Below are 20,211 nucleotides of genomic sequence, written 5' to 3' on the forward strand. Positions count from 1 at the left end.
TCGGGAACACGTCGTGTGAGACGACGATGGTTTGTCGTGATCATAATATGCAGACGACAGCGGGAGGCAGTGTGCAGGTAAAAAGGTATCTAAAGGTTAAACCAAAAATAAACAAAAGGTAAGTGCCCCTAAGAAAAGGCATTAAAGCTTAGGGGTGGCTATGCAGAACGAAACTAAAACTGAACTGGCTACAAAGTAAACAAAAACAGAATGCTGGACGACAGCAAAGACTTACTGTGGAGCAGAGACGGCGTCCACAATGTACATCCGAACATGACATGACAATCAACAATGTCCCCACAAAGAAGGATAAAAACAACTGAAATATTCTTGATTGCTAAAACAAAGTAGATGCGGGGAATATCGCTCAAAGGAAGACATGAAACTGCAACAGGAAAATACCGACAAAACAGCACTGCAAAAAGTCAGTGTTCAAAAACAAGAAAAAAAAAATACAAAAATTAGGGGTATTTTATTTGACCTAAGCAAAATTATCTGCCAATCGAACAAGAAAATTCGGCTTGTCAAGACTTTCCAAAACAAGTAAAATTAGCTAACCTCAATGAACCCAAAAATACCTTAAAAAAAGTATATTCTCACTAATAACAAGTGCACTTTTCTTGGTAGAAAAACAAATGAGACCTTTTTGCTCAATATGTTGAAAAATATTATTAAATTAAGTAAATGCTAGTGCCATTATCTTAACATACTGATATGCGCTCGGCATCATGATTTTTTTTTTCATGCTTGAAGTAAGAAATTATTATTTAAAAAAAGTAGTTTTATACTTGTGAGTGTTGATGACACAGTTTTGCAACAGTTGATATTCTAGTTTCAAGCATGTTTTACTCAATATAGGTCATCAAATCTCAGCAACAAGCTGTAGTATCTTACTGAGATCATTTAGGACCAAAACCCTTAAAACAAGTAAAACACTCTAACATAAAATCTGCTTAGTGAGAAGAATTATCTTATCAGACAGAAAATAAGCAAATATCACCCTTATTTGAGATATTTAATCTTACTTAGAATTCCGTTTTTGCAGTGAGGAAAAGCCACCAAAATAGGAGCGCAAGACAAGAACTAAAACACTACGCACGGGAAAACGGCAAAAAACTCCAAATAAGTCACGTCGTGATGTGACAGGTGGTGACAGTACACCTACTTTGAGACGAGCTATATTGATGCATGCTTGGTTATGGTTTAAATTCATATCCAACAATTGCGACAATGACTTTTTATTGTCTACTGAGTTTCATTTTTTAATGATTTCTGCTGGTGGTGTGCCTCTGAGTTTTTTCAATGAAAAAAATGCGCCTTGGCTCAAAAAAGGTTGAAAAACACTGAGCTGGAGCATATCTAATATCATTAATCCACATGCAGTACATTTTAAAATCCAATACAAGAGCTGTACTCGTAATACTAATTGTGTCAACTTAGCTACAGAAAAGGGTCAACATATTGAATTATTCACAGGTAGGCTTGCATTTTTTAAAACCTCAACCTGACACCGTCGATCAGCACACACTCACTGACGACCGCGTCGAAAGGCGTCTTTTTCCGCCACAGAAAAGCTACAAATATTTTCCGCACTCGTCTTATAAACATGGCCAAGATGGGCATGGTGGACCAGCGGCTGCTTCAGTGGCAACTGGAAGCCATGCGGGCCACAAGGGTGCTGCTGCGTGAGAAATTATCAGCGGTACTGGGATTTTTTTTTTCTTCCCCCCCCCCATAGCTCACCTTATGATTTTGTTCTCTCTTTCCCTGACAGGGCGAAAAAAATAATGGCTTCGACGTGCTGTACCACAACATGAAGCATGGACAGATCTCCTCCAAGGAGCTGACGGACTTCATCAGGGAAAGGTAAGACTGACATTTAACACTAATTAGGGAGTGCCCAATGTTTTGGATTTTGGAGCGGCTTTCTGTCAAACTGGTGAAAAACAAAGACAACGGTGAGAACGGGAATGCTAGTTAGTGTCATGTAAGAAGCAGATGTCAAATTGATTATGTACAAAATGAATACTGACGTGTTCTCATGAGTGAAGATGATAATCGTGTGCATGAGTGACAGGCAAAACCAGTTTTCACAGAGTCTTGTTTTGGTCTCAGGTAGCGCCTCCGATCCAGTGTCAAATAATCAAATAGGAGTTCTTTATGGAGGTTAACTTGTGTCTTTATTACGAAAGCTTTTTTTTTTTTACACTGAGTTTGTGTAACTGAATATTTTGCGTTCGTAATTTTTGTAAACTTAATTTTTTTTCGCATCAAATTATGCCAACAATTTCATTGAAAAAAAAATTGTTGGAAAAATTAATATTTAAAGATTCAGTGTAAAAAAAATTTGGTGTGTAAAAAAAAAAAAAAAAAAAAAGTTTTTAAATTAATTGTAATAGAATCAGTGTAAAAAAATAATAATTCAGTGCTGAAAAATTCAGTGTCAAACTTTTCGACTTTGCGAGGTCTCAGGCTTGTTGCTACCCCGCCCACACTACCCCGTGTCAAGTCTGCATGGAGCAGGGCTTCCTATGGTTACCGTAGTAACCCGTATGTCACTCAAAACTGCAGATTCTAACCATTGGAATCATTTCTATAGTGCAACTGCACTTTTTGGGGGATTTTGGTCTATCATTCACAATCCTTATGTAAGACAAGAACAGATATGTTTTTGTTCTTATGCATTCTAACTCGTAAATAAAGGATAGCAAAAGTCAGCTTACAAGGAGTTAATGAGAGTCACTCTAAAAAACATCCTTAAACCTCCATCAATGTTTTATACACACGCTGTAAGTATGCAAGTAATGTAGTAACCGACACATTCATAATAACATAATATTTACATACACTACCGTTCAAAAGTTTGGGATCACCCAAACAATTTTGTGGAATAGCCTTCATTTCTAAGAACAAGAATAGACTGTCGAGTTTCAGATGAAAGTTTTCTTTTTCTGGCCATTTTGAGTGTTTAATTGACCCCACAAATGTGATGCTCCAGAAACTCAATCTGCTCAAAGGAAGGTCAGTTTTGTAGCTTCTGTAACGAGCAAAACTGTTTTCAGATGTGTGAACATGATTGCACAAGGGTTTTCTAATCATCAATTAGCCTTCTGAGCCAATGAGCAAACACATTGTACCATTAGAACACTGGAGTGATAGTTTCTGGAAATGGGCCTCTATACATCTATGTAGATATTGCACCAAAAACCAGACATTTGCAGCTAGAATAGTCATTTACCACATTAGCAATGTATAGAGTGTATTTCTTTAAAGTCAAGACTAGTTTAAAGTTATCTTCATTGAAAAGTACAGTGCTTTTCCTTCAAAAATAAGGACATTTCAATGTGACCCCAAACTTTTGAACGGTAGTGTATTTTGCTCATTTTAGGCATATGGCAGCACATTAATTTAACAGACGTATCACAATGTTCGCTATTTCCCACAACAACAACACTACTAATCATGGCAGACTTCATGAGAGACAGCAAATGCTACTTTGGGACAAATGATGATCCAGAACCTTATTTTTTGAGCCTGAGTATACGGAGGATGAGCTACATGTTTTAGAAGCTGAGTAATAAACAGATCCAGCTTGTGTAAAACACTAAGCATCATGTAGCATTATTGCTAAGTGATTAACAAGAAATGACACTGCGAGGTCTCAGGCTTGTTGCTGCCCCGCCCACACTACCCTGTGCCTCGTCTGCATGGAGCAGGGCTTCCTATGGTTACCGTAGTAACCCGTATGTCACTCAAAAGTGCAGATTCTAACCACTGGAATCATTTCTATAGTTTGAAAATATCCAGCGGGCCGCATTAAAAAGGTTAATTGTGTTGTATTATGCCAAGGTCGCCCTTTTTTATGTTGTTTTGCAAGACCCGTGTCACGTGACTACAAACTTGACTCCTCATTAGCTGGTTCTGAGACAGGATCGATTGCTTCAGTCTTAAATTACAGGGAGTAATCTTTCAACACTGAATATTTATACACTGAATTTTAAAACACTTAATTTTGCTAACAATTTTTTTTCAATTAAATGTTCAGCATAATTTGCCGTAAAAAAATTCAGTTGACAAAAATCGAACGCAAAAAATTCAGTAACATAAAATCAGTTTAAAAAAAACAACTTTTATAATAAAGACACAAATCAACCTCCATTGTTCTGTAATGTTCTTTGTAACTTTAATCCAAAAAGACGCAACACAGATTGGATTTGCCACATTAGCATACCTGTAAAATATTTTTTTTAGCAGGTGCACAATAAATATCTGGCTAATGTGAGGAACAATGACTTCACACCAACAAAAAAATAGCTTTGATACCTGATATAAAAAAATGCTCCAATGAGGCAAGATTACCCGTACTGTGCTGTGTTTGTGTTAGGGTGAACAAATCAAATGCCCCTTTACATACTATGCAGCAAGCCTATCGTTGCGGATGGGTACCAGTCACATTTTAACCGATACGGTACAAATTCCTGGTACATGGGACTCGATACTGGTACTTGACGCTACTAATTTTCGATGTTAACATAAGGTAATTGTTTTATATAAAAAAAAAAGTATGTAACATTTAAAAATGAGCTGATTATGATAACTGTAGTGTCCAGTTGTTATATCCTGTTTTTTTTAAACACAATGCAGACGCACTTCCAAGACATTAGATGGCAGTACTGTACAGGCTATCTATGGTATGTTGTCTAACTCGGAAGTAGCTTTTTTCGAGGAAGCTAAATCTGTTATGTTATGCCCTACAAAGTGTTATACTGTTAAGTGTTGTGCTTATTACACAGCAGCTGCTTTATTGTAACCTTCATCTTAGTTGTTTTTATTGCAAAATTTGGAGGTGTTGAACTCGCCATGTACAATCGCTAATGCTAATAGTAGCCCAGGAGTGCGCACACTTTTTCTGCAGGCGAGCTACTTTTCAATTGACCGAGTCGAGGGGATCTACCTCATTCATATATATAATTTATATTTATTTATGTATTAAAAAGCCGTTTTTGTTAACAAGTTAAAGGTGTTTAATGATAATACAAGCATGTCAAACACATATAGATTCCTTTCTTTCATGAAGACAAGAATATAAGTTGGTGTATTACCTGATTGGAATCAGACAGTAGTGCTGATAACGTCCTCATTTTCAAACGGAGGAGAACATAAGTCCTGCTTTCTGTCTAATACCACATGAAAGTTGTTAGTTTTTGGCAACTTATTTGTCCAGCTTCCATATTCGTTTTTGTACACTTTACAAGAAATACATTAGTGGCAAACTCCATAGCTTGCTAGCTTGTGCACGCCAGCTGTATGAGACTCTTATTTTGTTAGCGCAGGCAGGATGAAGCAGCACTTTTATTGTATAGACAGGAACTGTGCCGTCGGTCTTTAGAGTTTTGACGACAGGTACGGCGCGAGAGTTTGTTGAAATAAAAAGTGTTTATCGCCTTCCTGCGAGTCTTTTTTTTTCTTAATAATGATCTGGCAGCAGCCAGCGTCATCTCACAAGACCCTCGGGTGCCGAGAATGTCAATCAAGTGGCGAAAGTGACGTCTTGGTGAAGATTGATGATCGAAAATTTTTAGGTCTATTTTTTTTAATGCCTGGCTGGCGATCTACTGACACACCCTCCGCGATCGACCCGTAGCTCGCCCCTGAGTAGCCTGTCTATGGCATATCCAATGTAAATTACAAACCCTGTTTCCATATGAGTTGGGAAATTGTGTTAGATGTAAATATAAACGGAATACAAGGGCATCTGTGGCTACGAAAGTAGTTTACCACCACCAGGTGTGAATGAATGATGGGTTTTTAACATGTAAAGCGACTTTGGGTGCTTAGAAAAGCGCTATATAAATCCCAGGTATTATTATTATTATTATTATTATTAAATCCTTTTCAACCCATATTCAATTGAATGCACTACAAAGACAAGATATTTGATGTTCAAACTCATAGACTTTATTTATTTTTTGCAAATAATAATTAACTTACAATTTCATGGCTGCAACACTTGCCAAAGTAGTTGGGAAAGGGCATGTTCACCACTGTGTTACATGGCCTTTCCTTTTAACAACTCTCAGTAAATGTTTGGGAACTGAGGAGACACATTTTTTAAGCTTCTCAGGTGGAATTCTTTCCCATTCTTGCTTGATGTACAGCTTAAGTTGTTCAACAGTCCGGGGGTCTCCGTTGTGGTATTTTAGGCTTCATAATGCGGCACACATTTTCAATGGGAGACAGGTCTGGACTACAGGCAGGCCAGTCTAGTACCCGCACTCTTTTACTATGAAGCCACGTTGATGTAACACGTGGCTTGGCATTGTCTTGCTGAAATAAGCTGGGGCGTCCATGGTAACGTTGCTTGGATGGCAACATATGTTGCTCCAAAACCTGTATGTACCTTTCAGCACTAATGGCGCCTTCACAGATGTGTAAGTTACCCATGTCTTGGGCACTAATACACCCCCATACCATCACAGATGCTGCCTTTTCAACTTTGCGCCTATAACAATCCGGATGGTTCTTTTCCTCTTTGGTCTGGAGGACACGACGTCCACAGTTTCCAAAAACAATTTGAAATGTGGACTCGTCAGACCACAGAACACTTTTCCACTTTGTATCAGTCCATCTTAGAGGAGCTCAGGCCCAGCGAAGCCGACGGCGTTTCTGGGTGTTGTTGATAAACGGTTTTCGCCTTGCATAGGAGAGTTTTAACTTGCACTTACAGATGTAGCGACCAACTGTAGTTACGGACAGTGGGTTTCTGAAGTGTTCCTGAGCCCATGTGGTGATATCCTTTACACACTGATGTCGCCTGTTGATGCAGTACAGCCTGAGGGATTGAAGGTCACGGGCTTAGCTGCTTACGTGCAGTGATTTCTCCAGATTCTCTGAACCCTTTGATGATATTACGGACCGTAGATGGTGAAATCCCTAAATTCCTTGCAATAGCTGGTTGAGAAATGTTTTTTTTAAACTGTTCAACAATTTGCTCACGCATTTGTTGACAAAGTGGTGACCCTCGCCCCATCCTTGTTTGTGAATGACTGAGCATTTCATGGAATCTACTTTTATACCCAATCATGGCACCCACCTGTTCCCAATTTGCCTGTTCACCTGTGGGATGTTCCAAATAAGTGTTTGATGAGCATTCCTCAACTTTATCAGTATTTATTGCCACCTTTCCAAACTTCTTTGTCACGTGTTGCTGGCATCAAATTCTAAAGTTAATGATTATTTGCAAAAAAAAAAATGTTTATCAGTTTGAACATCAAATATGTTGTCTTTGTAGCATATTCAACTGAATATGGGTTGAAAATGATTAGCAAATCATTGTATTCCGTTTATATTTACATATAACACAATTTCACAAAACAGGTTCTTCTGGTTGCATAGAGATGGTCTTGAAAAAATTGTTTTTTTAAATTAATTCTTAAAAAACAAACAAAAAAAATCTGTTTTAAACCGATTTTGGAAAATTATGAATCCATTTAAAAATTGGGAAGAAAAATAATTTTTTGCACCCCTATTGGTTTAAATTTTCAGTTATTCTTCTTATTCTGAGTTACTGTTCTAAAAACTATTGTTTCCAAAAATAATATTTTTGAGTGTATGTCTTATCGAGTGGTTGGCGACCCATGTTGAAATTGGCATTTGGTAGAAATGTACAAGTCTTTCTTCTTCCCACTCCTTTTCGGGCTCATTAGTACCAAAATAATATATATTTTTGTGAATTTAATACAAGAAGAAGGTGTAAATGTGGATGTTGTACTTGTGTTGTAAATATACTGTATTGGCTGGAAAAAAACAAATGAACGAAATGATACACTTTGGTCAAAGAAAAAAAGAGGGCACATTGTCGTGAACAAACGCCAATATGATACACCACAGTAACAATGACGTCAAGTTACACAACCTTCCCCCTTTTTGGCTTGGATTCTGTATATACATGTGAATTCTTAGTTTTGGATTTTTCATAATTTTGCAAAACATGTTTGTCATGTTATCATCATAATAGTGTTGAGTGTGGAATTTTCAGCACAACAAATATTTTTCCATTTCAGAGTAAGACTGAAATAATACAAAATAAATATGAACATTTTACATGTGCGCTGTACTTTCACTAAAAATATTTGATTAATGGATTCATGTTAAAAACAAAGGTGTGGTATACCATTTTTGAATGCATACAAAATTGCATGGCGATGAATAGTTTGAATAGGGCTCCCTCTAGTGGGGGAAAAGTCACTGTACAGTGCATCTTTGCTGTCCTGAAAGGCTGCAAAGACTTTATAAAGGCAAAGCAAGTTTATTTATAGAGCACAATTCATACACAAATAATTGAAGTGCTTTACAGAAAATTACAAGAAGGCAAATTAAAAATAAAATAATCACAATTCAAATTAAAAAATGAAACAAAATCACCCGATGAAACTATTATGAGTCAAATTAAAATCAAAGAGAGTAGATAAAATACTTTCAGTTGTCATAAGCACAATGAAACACACTCCTCTATATCATGGTGTCCAATGTGGCCGGCAGCAAGCTTTTTAATGGCACATTCTAAAAATAACATTTAAAAACAAAAAACATAGTTAATTAATAGCGCAAACCGGTGAAATGTCACAAGAAAAATGTGCAATGTTGACTCTGACACAAAGTTGCCATTCAGACTATTCTTTTCCTTAAAACTGTCATTGCCCAAAATATAATAATGAATCAAAATCAATGTTGTTGTGAATTATTGACCTAGTCTTTGCTACAGTTAATTCACATCAAATATTCCACTTTAAAACATTTTTAGGAGGAAATATTGCATATTTTTGAGTGTTTGCATAACAATAAAATAATTTTCTTTAAAAAAATTAGGCATAAATCGAACAAAAAACATAAAAAAAAAAAAAATTGAATTACTGGTAGATAGATCTAAAGTTGAAAGTAAAAAAACAAAAAACCAAAGTGTAACAAATTTTTTAACACTTTTTATATATGCGTGTGGCCCTTTTGGAAATCCAATAATATTTGTGGGATTTTTAAAAAACTGAAAATATTGCATATTTTGTGTTTTTACCATAAGAAAACAAGGTTTTCATTGACAAAAAAGGCATTAAACCTAAATAAAATTGATCTGAATGTTGTTATGAATTATTGACCTAGTCATGGCTCCGGTTACTTCACATCAAATATTCCACTTTAAAACATTTTAGGAGGAAATATTGCATATTGCAATAACAATAAAACAGGTTATCTTTTTAAAAAAATAGCATAAATTGAACAAAAAACCTAAAAAAAAAAGGACAATTTAATTACTGGTTGATCTAGAGGCGTGAAGTAAAAAAAAAAAAGTGCGGCTTATTTTTTAACACTTTTATATGAGTATGAGTACTTTTGTTTATCGAATAATTTGTGTGGGATTTTTTTTTAAACTGAAAATATTGCATATTTTGTGTTTTTATCATAAGAATTTTTTTTTTAATTGACAAAAAATGCATAAAACGTAAAAAACAACTTGACCTTAATGTTGTTATGAATTATTGACCTAGTCATGGCTCCAGTAACTTTACATAAAATATTCCACTGTAAAATATTTTTAGGAGGAAATATTGCATATTTTTGAGTGTAAGCAATAACAATAAAACACATTTTCTTGAAAAAACTTTTGGGCATAAATCGAACAAAAAACATTTTTAAAAAAATAATTAAATTACTCGTATATGGATCTAAAGTTGATCTCGAGGCTTAAGTGTTGAAAGAAAAAAATAAAATAAAAGTGTGACTAATTTTTAACACTTTTATATATGAGTGTGGCCCTTTTGGATATCCAATCATTTTTGTGGGATTTTTAAAAACTGACAATATTGCACATTTTGTGTTTTTACCATAACAAAACAAGGTTTTCATTGACAAAAAAGTCATAAAACATAAATAAAATTGACCTCAATGTTGTTGTTATTGACCTAGTAATGGCTCCAGTTACTTCACATCAAATATTCCACTTTAAAACATTTTAGGAGGAAATATTGCATATTTTTGAGTGTTTGCAATAACAATAAAACATGTTAAAAGAATTGGCATAAATCGAATTAATTAATTAATTAATTACTGGTAGATAAATCTGAAGTTGATCTAGAGGCGGGAAGTAAAAAAAAAAGAAAGAAGTGTGGCTTATTTTTTAACACTTTTATACAAGTATGAGTACTTTTGTATATTGAACAGTTTTTATCATAACAATTTTTTTTTTTAATTGACAAAAAAGGCATAAAACATAAATAAACTTCACCTTAATGTTGTTATGAATTATTGACTTAGTCATGGCTCCAGTTGCTTCACATCAAATATTCCACTTTAAAACACTTTTTGGGGAAATATTTCAGATTTTCTGTATTTGCCATATAAAAAAAACAAAGGTTTCTTTTACAAAATGGTCATAACGCAAACAAAAATAAAAATATATTATTTATTGCATAAAAAAAAAAAAATACTATCTTACTTATTTTTAAAAATGCTATGACTGAGACCCTTGCGGGTCCCTAGGACCAAACTTAAGGGGAGCCTTAAAAGTTTAAAAAAAAAATCTATATATTGTATTGATTTTGATAATGAAACATATCAAAATGACACCCGCATGTGTTAATTTTTCAGTGGAAAAAGTTTGGACACCCCTGATGTATATTCTCACTGGTGTAATTGTGTGGTTTACCTTCAACATTAATGTCCAGGAGTGTTATTGAAGAGGCCTACGCCCGCTCCATTACCAAACTTGCCAAGACGGCAGGGAACTTTTCGCAGCTCGGGTGAGTAAGAAGCAACTTGAGGGCGGATGAAAAGCAACACAAATGATTGCGTTCTCACTATCGTGTCCTCTCAGGACGTTCGCTCCGGTGTGGGAAGTCTTCAAGGGGTCCACGGAGAAGCTGGCCGTCTGCCACATGGAGCTGGTGAGGAAGCTGCAGGAGCTTATAAAAGAGGTGCACAAGTACGTGGAGGAGCAGGCCAAAGCGCACAAAAAGGTGAGGGCGACCAGACAAACGATCGCCAAGCGCTGTTGCGCAGCTCACGTGACATTTTTTTTTTACCTCTGTCGTCAAGACGAAAGAGGAGGTGGCGTCCACCTTGGAGGCCGTGCAGAACATCCAGGCCACCTCTCAAGCCCTGCAGAAGTCCAAGGAGAACTACAACGCCAAAACTGTGGAGCAGGAGCGCCTCCGTAAGGAAGGAGCCACCCAGAGGGACGTGGACAAGGTGTGGGTGATACAAACACTAAACTTTATTCATATCTTATCAGATTTCACCGGACCTGCATTCTAAGGTGCGGCTTAAATAATCCGTTAGACTCTAAAGTAGAGATGTCCGATAATATCGGACTGCTGATTTTATCGGCCGATAAATGCTTTCAAATGTAATATCGGAAATTATCTGTATCTGTTTCAAAATTATCGGTATCGGTTTAAAAAAGTAAAATTTGTGAATTTTTAAAACGCCGCTGTGTACACGGATGTAGGGAGAAGTACAGAGCGCCAATAAACCTTAAAGGCACTGCCTTTGCGTGCCGGTCCAGTCACATAATATCTACGGCTTTTCACACACACATAAGTGAATGCAAGGCGTACTTGGTCAACGGCCATACAGGTCACACTGAGGGTGACCGTATAAACAACTTTAACACTGTTACAAATATGCGCCACACTGTGAACCCACACCAAACAAGAATGACAAACACATTTCGGGAGAACATCCGCACCGTAACACAACAGAAACACAACAGAAACACAACAGAACAAATACCCAGAACCCCTTGCAGCACTAACTCTTCCGGAAGAGCATGTACCAAATTCCAAGCTGCTGTTTTGAGGCATGTTAAAAAAAATAATGCACTTTGTGACTTCAATAATAAATATGGCAGTGCCATGTTGGCATTTTTTTCCATAACTTGAGTTGATTTATTTTGGAAAACTTTGTTACATTGTTTAATGCATCCAGCGGGGCATCACAACAAAATTAGGCATAATGATGTGTTAATTCCACGACTGTATATATCGGTATCGGTTGATATCGGTATCAGTAATTAAGAGTTGGGCAATATCGGAATATCGGATATCGGTAAAAAAGCCATTATCAGACATCTCTACTCTAAAGTTGACTATGACAAGATTTTTTATATAGATTTTTGCCACAAAATTCAACAAATTGGTGTCAAAGTGTGATGGCACAGGAATAGTCATGTCCGTTTTATCATGAAATTATTTTTTTTGTGCTGGTGCAATGATGCATGGTTCTGTTCACAAAGCCAAAAATTCTATTTTTTGTGTACATTGGTATAAATCAAACATACATATTAGAAATGTGAATCTTTGGGCACCACACAATTCAATTGGATTCGATTCTTGGGGGTTACGATTCGATTTACAATCGATTCTGGATTCAAAACAATTCTGGACTCAAAATAAATACCGGTACTTTTCTAATAACATTGGGTGCCAGTTCTATGATTAACTATATTCCTCCATAAAATAGATAAACAGTTCTGATCAATTTGTGATCAAGTGATGAGCTGAAGACATGTAGTTCTTTGTTAAGGTTTAAGAAAACCTTGAAAGGTGAAATAATTGAAAATTATAAAATATAGTAACAATTACTTTCATCCCATTGATTTTTTTTTAACGTTGATGTTCCAGGCAATCTAATTTTCAGTGAATGTATAGGATAGGCAAATATAAGCTTTGGCTTCAGCCTATTCCTTTTTCGGTCATTGTTTTTCTTTTCTTTTTGTGTGTAAATGTGCATGATTGTTAAATATGTATAATCTGTACTGTTAAACTGGTCACACAAAATGGTTGATGGTTGATTATATAACCGAAATAAACTTATTTAATTCATTCATTTTCTGTTACTTTAAAGAAAACTGTTTTTGTTTGATAAAATTCTACCCAAGCATTTGATAAAGTGGCTGGACAGGACAGACTGTTGGAACTTAGATTTTTGATTTCTTTGAATCGATTACTAATCGTTCGAGTAATTTTATTTTTTGACACCCCTCGTACATGTACCGTACATTAGCGGTGCACAAAAGTTTTTATTTACACAAGAATCGTGATTCTTATTCATCCTGATTATAAATCGATTCATAATTTTACTAAAAATCCATGCAAAAATTTATTATTATCAGATTACATTTTAAATCAAGTTTTTAGGCCATCTCCATGCAACCAGAAGGAGCTTTTCAAACCCTTTTTGAAAGTGTCATTATAATTATTATGAATAATACATTGGGAGAATTGTGATGAATCGATTCTGAATTGAATCGTCACCCCAGGAATCAGAATCGGACCGAATAGTTTGGTGACCAAGTATTTACACCCCTACTATACATATTTACGGTATGTATGTAATGGTTATCAATCAATCAATTAATGTTTATTTATATAGCCCTAAATCACAAGTGTCTCAAAGGGCTGCACAAGCCACAACGACATCCTCGGCAAAGAGCCCACATAAGGGCAAGGAAAAACTCACCCCAGTGGGACGTCCATGTGAATGACTATGAGAAACCTTGAAGAGGACCGCATATGTGTTATATTTAGATTACATTACATCTGTGCTATTTATTCATGGGGTAAAAGCCTTTGGGGGGAAAAACGCAAACAATAGAGCCACCCATATAATGTCCTTAAAATGCTCATTTATGATTTCATTCATTTTCCTTTATTCAACCAGGTAAAAACTAATTGAGATTAAAATCTATTTTGCAAGAGCAACCTGGCCAAGAGGGCAGCACAAACAGGTTTCATAAATACATAGAACAACAGTATCAGTCACACACTATACTTAAAAGCACAAATTACTAACAACAATAACATAAAAACATGCAATTGGTAAAACAATAAAATGTTTTAATAAAATCAATTTAAAAACAAGTACAGTGCCCAATAGAAACAGATTATTATTTTTAAATGGCCTGAAATTCCCCCAAAGTGATCAGTTCAGGTAGCCTCGGATCCTTTTGTAATTCATTCCGTGACCATTCCATGGAGCAGCAAATCTGAAGTTTTTTTTTTTTACCGAGACTTGTGTTGGCTCTAGGAACCAACACGCCAAGAATGCCCTGTGACCGCAAACTGTGATACTTATAATGTATACATTTGAATAAACCTTTATAATATACATTGTACAGTTACTAAACAGTTTTACACATTACAAACCCACTAACAGGCATACAGTATTAGGAGTGTCCCGATACAACTTTTTCACTTCCAATCCCAATATTTGAGCCTTGAGTATTAGCTGACACGGATATTGATATCAGCAGGATTCATGCATACTTTTATTTTGTAGAGTTTAATGTTATATAAGGTTTGATAAAGCCAAAGTAGCCAAACAGTGAACAATGGTAGGTAATAAAAACACTAACACGTTTGTTGTTAACGGTCGGACCCATGTGTCCCGCCCCACTATTTGAGAAGAACTGAATTAAGGACACTTATTACATATGTCTAGCTCGTGTGCTATTGTGGGCTTAGCTGTTGTGTAGCTGCTAGCATGTTTACCTTTTGTAAATGACTTGACTGAAATAGAAGAAAACCTTGTGTGCTTATCAGAGGACATTTAGATAGTAAACACGCTGCAGGGCTGCCTGTATCGGACATTTTATTTGCAAGCCAATATAATCACGTTGGATGATATTAGGCCGATATGTGATATCAATATCCGTCCGATCAGGACACTCGTGTACAGTATTGTCCTCACAAAATGTCATAGTTGCACAACATCACGTCTTGTCAAAGCTCCTTCCTGCTGGAAAATGTTAAGTGAATTGACTTGTGAGACAGCGCCCTCTCCTGGATTCATGGATGCATCACTCATTTTCTCGGGCAGATAGTGCCATCAAGCCACTTTATATTTAAATGACCATAAAAGCCATTTTTTTCCATCTAAAGCCAATAAAATACATTCATAAATAAGCATGGGAGCCATTGCTTAATGTAGGCGGGTGTCTACTGGACCCACTTTTATGGTAAATCTTCCATAGAAATCTATTTATTCCCAAAGATTCTGTTCAGCTTACTTAACGTAAAACCTATATGGGTTAAATCTTTTATTTAGAGCAGTGGTGTCCAAAGTGCGGTCCGGGGGCCATTTGCTGCCCGCAGCTTATTGTTTACCGGCCCGCCAAAGCTGCCATGCAGGCTGGTTTTTTTCTTTTGTGTATCTTTATTTTTTTGCCATTGCTCAAAAAAAAAAAAAATCAATGATATAATTAATTATTGACCTATTCAAGGCTCCAATTATTTAAAATATTTCACTTTAAAATGTTTTATGTGGAAAATATTGCATATATTGTGTGGTTGCCATACAAAAACATAATCGTTTTCTTTGACAAAAGATCATAAAACAAACAAAATAATAGTTCAAACGTAAAATCGACAGATATTTCCGAAGTTGATCTCATAACTTAAGTGTTGAAAGTAAAAAAAATAATAATAAAAATGTATTACTTTATGAGTGGTGCACCTTTTGGATCCCAAATATATTTAACGGGATTTTATTTATCTTTTCACTGTGATTACTCAAAAATAATAATTCATTAAAATCAATGGTGTCCTGCATTATTGATCTTTTTAAGGCTCTAATTACTTCACATCAAACATTGCTTTCTGAATGTTTTGGGCAGTGGGGGAAATACTGCATGTTTCAGTTTTATTATAAAAAACAAAGTTGTCTTTGACAGAAAAGGCATAAAACCTTTTTTTTTAATTTTTTTACTTTATATCAACCTGAAGTTGGACAGCGTGGCGAAGTTGGTAGAGTGGCCGTGCCAGCAATCGGAGGGTTGCTGGTTACTGGGGTTCAATCCCCACCTTCTACCATCCTAGTCACGTCCGTTGTGTCCTTGGGCAAGACACTTCACCCTTGCTCCTGATGGCTGCTGGTTAGCGCCTTGCATGGCAGCTCCCGCCATCAGTGTGTGAATGTGTGTGTGAATGGGTGAATGTGGAAATACTGTCAAAGCGCTTTGAGTACCTTGAAGGTAGAAAAGCGCTATACAAGTATAACCGATTTATTTATCATTTAAGTTGATATGCTGTAGAGCAGGGGTCACCAACGCGGTGCCCACGGGCACCAGGTAGCCCGTAAGGACCAGATGAGTAGCCCGCTGGCCTGTTCTAAAAATAGCTCAAATAGCAGCACTTACCAGTGAGCTGCCTCTATTTTTTAAATTTTATTTATTTACTAGCAAACTGGTCTCGCTTTGCTCGACATTTTTAATTCTAAGAGAGACAAAACTCAAATAGAATTTGAAAATCCAAGAAAATATTTTAAAGACTTGGTCTTCACTAACTGACAAAGAAACAGATAACAGATTTGGTGTCCAGTTCAAAGTGTGACATGATTTATTTAAAAATTTGAGAGTTGACTTTTGTATTTTACATGAGTTATTATTTGTACAAACATGGTGCAAAGTAATTCATGATTTGTTAAAAAATGTTAGTGGCTAGCTAGTTAAAATGGGATATTGTGATTTCACAAGACTGTCTTAGAAGTGATCATTTGAAAATGTTCAATTTGAAAAATGTGCACTTAGAGAAAATATAAAAATAAAGTGTTGCATATTGATATTTATCTGTTCCTATATATATTTATTGTGAGAAATAATTAAGATGATCAGTGTTTCCACAAAGATAAATATCATTAATTATTAATAATAACATAAAATTAAAGGTAAATTGAGCAAATTGGCTATTTCTGGCAATTTATTTAAGTGTGTATCAAACTGGTAGCCCTTCGCAATAATTAGTACCCAAGAAGTAGCTCTTGGTTTCAAAAAGGTTGGTGACCCCTGCTGTAGAGATTTACTGTAAGCGTTAAATAAAAAATAAAAATAATAATTTGACTTGTAAAAATAATAATTTGACTATATTTTGTTATGGTTTTTAATGAAAAATATCAAAATGGCCCACATTTGAACATTGTTTCTTTCTTACAGGCGGGAATCAAAGCCAAAAAAGCCACAGAGACCTACAAGTCCTACGTGGAGAAATACGCCGTAGCCAAGTCCGAGTTTGAACAGAAGATGGCGGAAACAGCACAGGTATGAACTTCCTCTTTTACTGGCATGTCTTTTGTTTTAGGGAGTATGTTGGGGATTACAGTAGAACCTTAGATTGTATGAGGATAATAACTTCACCATGGAACGGATTATTTCTATTCCAATTACTTCCAGAAGGAATGTTGTCTTTATGTTCGTGTGCTTGCATCCATTTTAGAGATCGACCCACATGTTTTTTTCAGGGCCGATTATTACGATTACGATTATAAGTAGTCAAGTGTAACCGATGTTTGGAGACGATATTAGTAAAAGTTATTTAAACATGAATAGTATATGTCAATAACGGCGGGATCATTTTCTTTAAGGAAATGTAGGACAATTGGCGACATATTGTTTTTTTGCGGCGCTAACGTTGTGGTTAATTTAGCACACACCTTTATTACATGTGTCTAAGAGGAACATAAATATTTGCATTTCAAAATATGGGAAATCTCCTGGAAAAATTAGTAAAAAATATGGGGTTTCACAATAAAATCACAAACCCTTGCCATATACACAATTGTATAGCAGTTTATGGATTTAATACATTGTGAGTTTTCCTTGTGAGGAACCGTGAAATAATACAAACATTTCAATAAAAAAAATTCTGGGCTCCTCCACAAAGCTTATATTTCAGTCATTTTACAAGCTGGATGACATTTCTTTCAACAGAAAGTATGAGAATGTGTGAGTGTTGTGGAATCCATCTTTGCAGTAGCGAAAAACAAACAAAACAGGACCCGGTAGACGCCAGAGAAGAAGGACAAAAGCGGGATTTCCCGGCAAAAATGGAAAGTTTGTAACAGAGGAGACGGACTATTGGCGATGAGCACTGCAGGAAGAAGAAGAATGGGGTCGTGCTCGTACGAGCACTGCAGTGAAAGCAGACCGTGGAATAATTTTCACAAGAACTCAAATGCCTTGTCGGATATCAAAACCTATTTAGGGAGAATTACTGACAATGGGGGTATTTTTTATTCGTAATTTTGTTTTAGCAAAAAGGTAACTTTCTCATGCAGGGCAAACGGGCTGGTGCTTGTTGAGCAGTGGTTATTACTATCTACTTCACTAATTATTTATTTTAAATACTAGTATTATATTTGTATTTATTATATCTGCTGATGTCGTTCTGGTTGATACCGATATAAAAAGGCAGATACCGATATATGGCAAAATGCCAAATATCGGGGGCGATAATCGGTCATCTGTAATTTTGTTATATATTGTATATATTATATAAAACTATAATATATTGTAATAATATAATATATCAGTATATACAGTGTTTCCCATAAACTGCCAAGATACCTGTGGCGGTGGGGGCGTGGCTATGGGCGTGGTCACCATGACATCGAGTAATTTGCATAATTTACTACAATGATTTGATTTTCTCTAAAAAGGCTCAAAAAATGTATACTTACTAATTAATAATAACAGTTTTGTTTTAAACGTCTATCCATCCATCCATCCATCCATTTTACAATATAATTACAACACTTTATGTACATATTTATATACAGATTTGAACAATAAGTTATTCACTGAAATATATTTATTAATTGTGGTTCTTACAAAAAATATATCTTATAAAATATAAAAGCTAAAATGTCTCAAAGCTCTGCCCCTTTAATTAGTGCATACTAAATCATTTAACTTTAGCCTACTACTACAACCATATTATTTACCAGCAACATAAAGTGAAACAGAGGCAGAGGTGTCCTGCCACAGTCAGTAACAAATAAACAGAAAACAGTAGTGGTGGTAGATAGACACAGAGCTTCATCAAACATCTGATCCACTGAACAAAGAGCTCCAAAAATCTTGAACTTTAGACTGCCATCAGTTTTACACTTAACCATGTGTTTCCTACTGCCTGCAGACTTTGCACCCTTTGTTATATACACATGTTGTGTTTCTAATATAATTACATTTAATAAAGTCAAATACAAATAAGGCAACAAGAGAAGTATCCTACACTTCTCTTTTGTAAAGTAAATCTGAACAGCCGATATGGGCATCTACATCAACTATATGATTTGCCTGTGAGGCTGGACAGGACAAGAAAAAATAAAAATAATTGTATTTAATTTTTTAAACATTTTTTTTTATTTGTGGCGGACGTAATTCTTTCTTGGCGGGCCGCAACAATTAAATGAATGTGTGGGAAACACTGTATATTGTATATATTATATAAAACTATAATATATAATAATAATATAATATATCAGTATATATTATATACTGTATATATAATATGTCAATATTACATATATGTTATATTTTATATTGCTACTATGGTACATTTTTAGTCTACTTTATACCTGCATTATCCTTTCCATCCTTTGTAACTGAGCTACTGTGTGCAACAATTTCCCTTGTGGATCAATAAAGTTTCTTTAAGTCTAATCCATTTTCATGACATCCATCTCCAGTTTATCATTTCCTATGCGCTTGTGCCCTCTGAGGATTACCACACAAGTAAAGATTGAATTAGTTTCACTTAAACATGAAAAATAAAACATATTTTGCGGCGAGCAGGAGGACGAAAGACCAGCCAGATGTGAGTGATTAATTCCATTTTTTATTTGTCAGCAACATTAATGGTGTGTTTGTGTTTTTGTACAACCAACAGAGGTTCCAAGACATTGAAGAAAGCCACATTCTCCACATGAGGGAGATCATCCAGTCGTATTCGCAATCCGTCGACGAAACACATGTTCAAATAGGGGAGGTGAGTACACTCACACACACTCTTATATGGTCCGGAACATTCCATCTTGCAGAATAAGGTGTTGACCCGTAGGGGGGGCGTGCTGACTGGGTTCACTGGGTGTCATATCAATTAGTGTCGGCTTTGATCTTGCTAATCGTTTAACTGAGACGCAGGAAATGCTCCACTCAGCCTTATACGAGCAACAATTAAAAACTGATCCAAACTCCCCGTTGGTCTCAAACACCTCCGTCACGCTTCAGGACTGGCAGCGAGACTTGTTTCACGCATCAGAACTTCGTTAACAGCAATGATAATCAGCAAACAAGACCAAGGTGACGATGCTGCACTTTGCCTGTCGCCCGTCAGGGGGCGCTCAACTCCACGGAGTGACCGCCTCCCTTTCCCGCCTGCAGCT

General features: G+C 35.8%; 1 protein-coding gene across 10 annotated transcripts in view; it reads left to right on the forward strand.

The window, feature by feature from the left end:
* The window catches only part of fcho2 (FCH and mu domain containing endocytic adaptor 2), a 157,966-nt gene that overhangs the window by 33,645 nt on the left and 104,110 nt on the right, over window positions 1-20,211 (forward strand). For all 10 annotated transcript variants that reach the window (XM_062056937.1, XM_062056939.1, XM_062056940.1 and 7 more), the window contains exons 2-7: window positions 1,775-1,866; window positions 10,719-10,793; window positions 10,868-11,009; window positions 11,089-11,241; window positions 16,982-17,086; window positions 19,716-19,814. In XM_062056937.1, the coding sequence (XP_061912921.1) occupies window positions 1,775-1,866; window positions 10,719-10,793; window positions 10,868-11,009; window positions 11,089-11,241; window positions 16,982-17,086; window positions 19,716-19,814 (666 nt within the window). The remainder of the gene's footprint in view (window positions 1-1,774; window positions 1,867-10,718; window positions 10,794-10,867; window positions 11,010-11,088; window positions 11,242-16,981; window positions 17,087-19,715; window positions 19,815-20,211) is intronic.

The sequence above is a fragment of the Entelurus aequoreus genome, linkage group LG08, assembly GCF_033978785.1.
Source record: "Entelurus aequoreus isolate RoL-2023_Sb linkage group LG08, RoL_Eaeq_v1.1, whole genome shotgun sequence".
NCBI lineage: Eukaryota > Metazoa > Chordata > Actinopteri > Syngnathiformes > Syngnathidae > Entelurus > Entelurus aequoreus.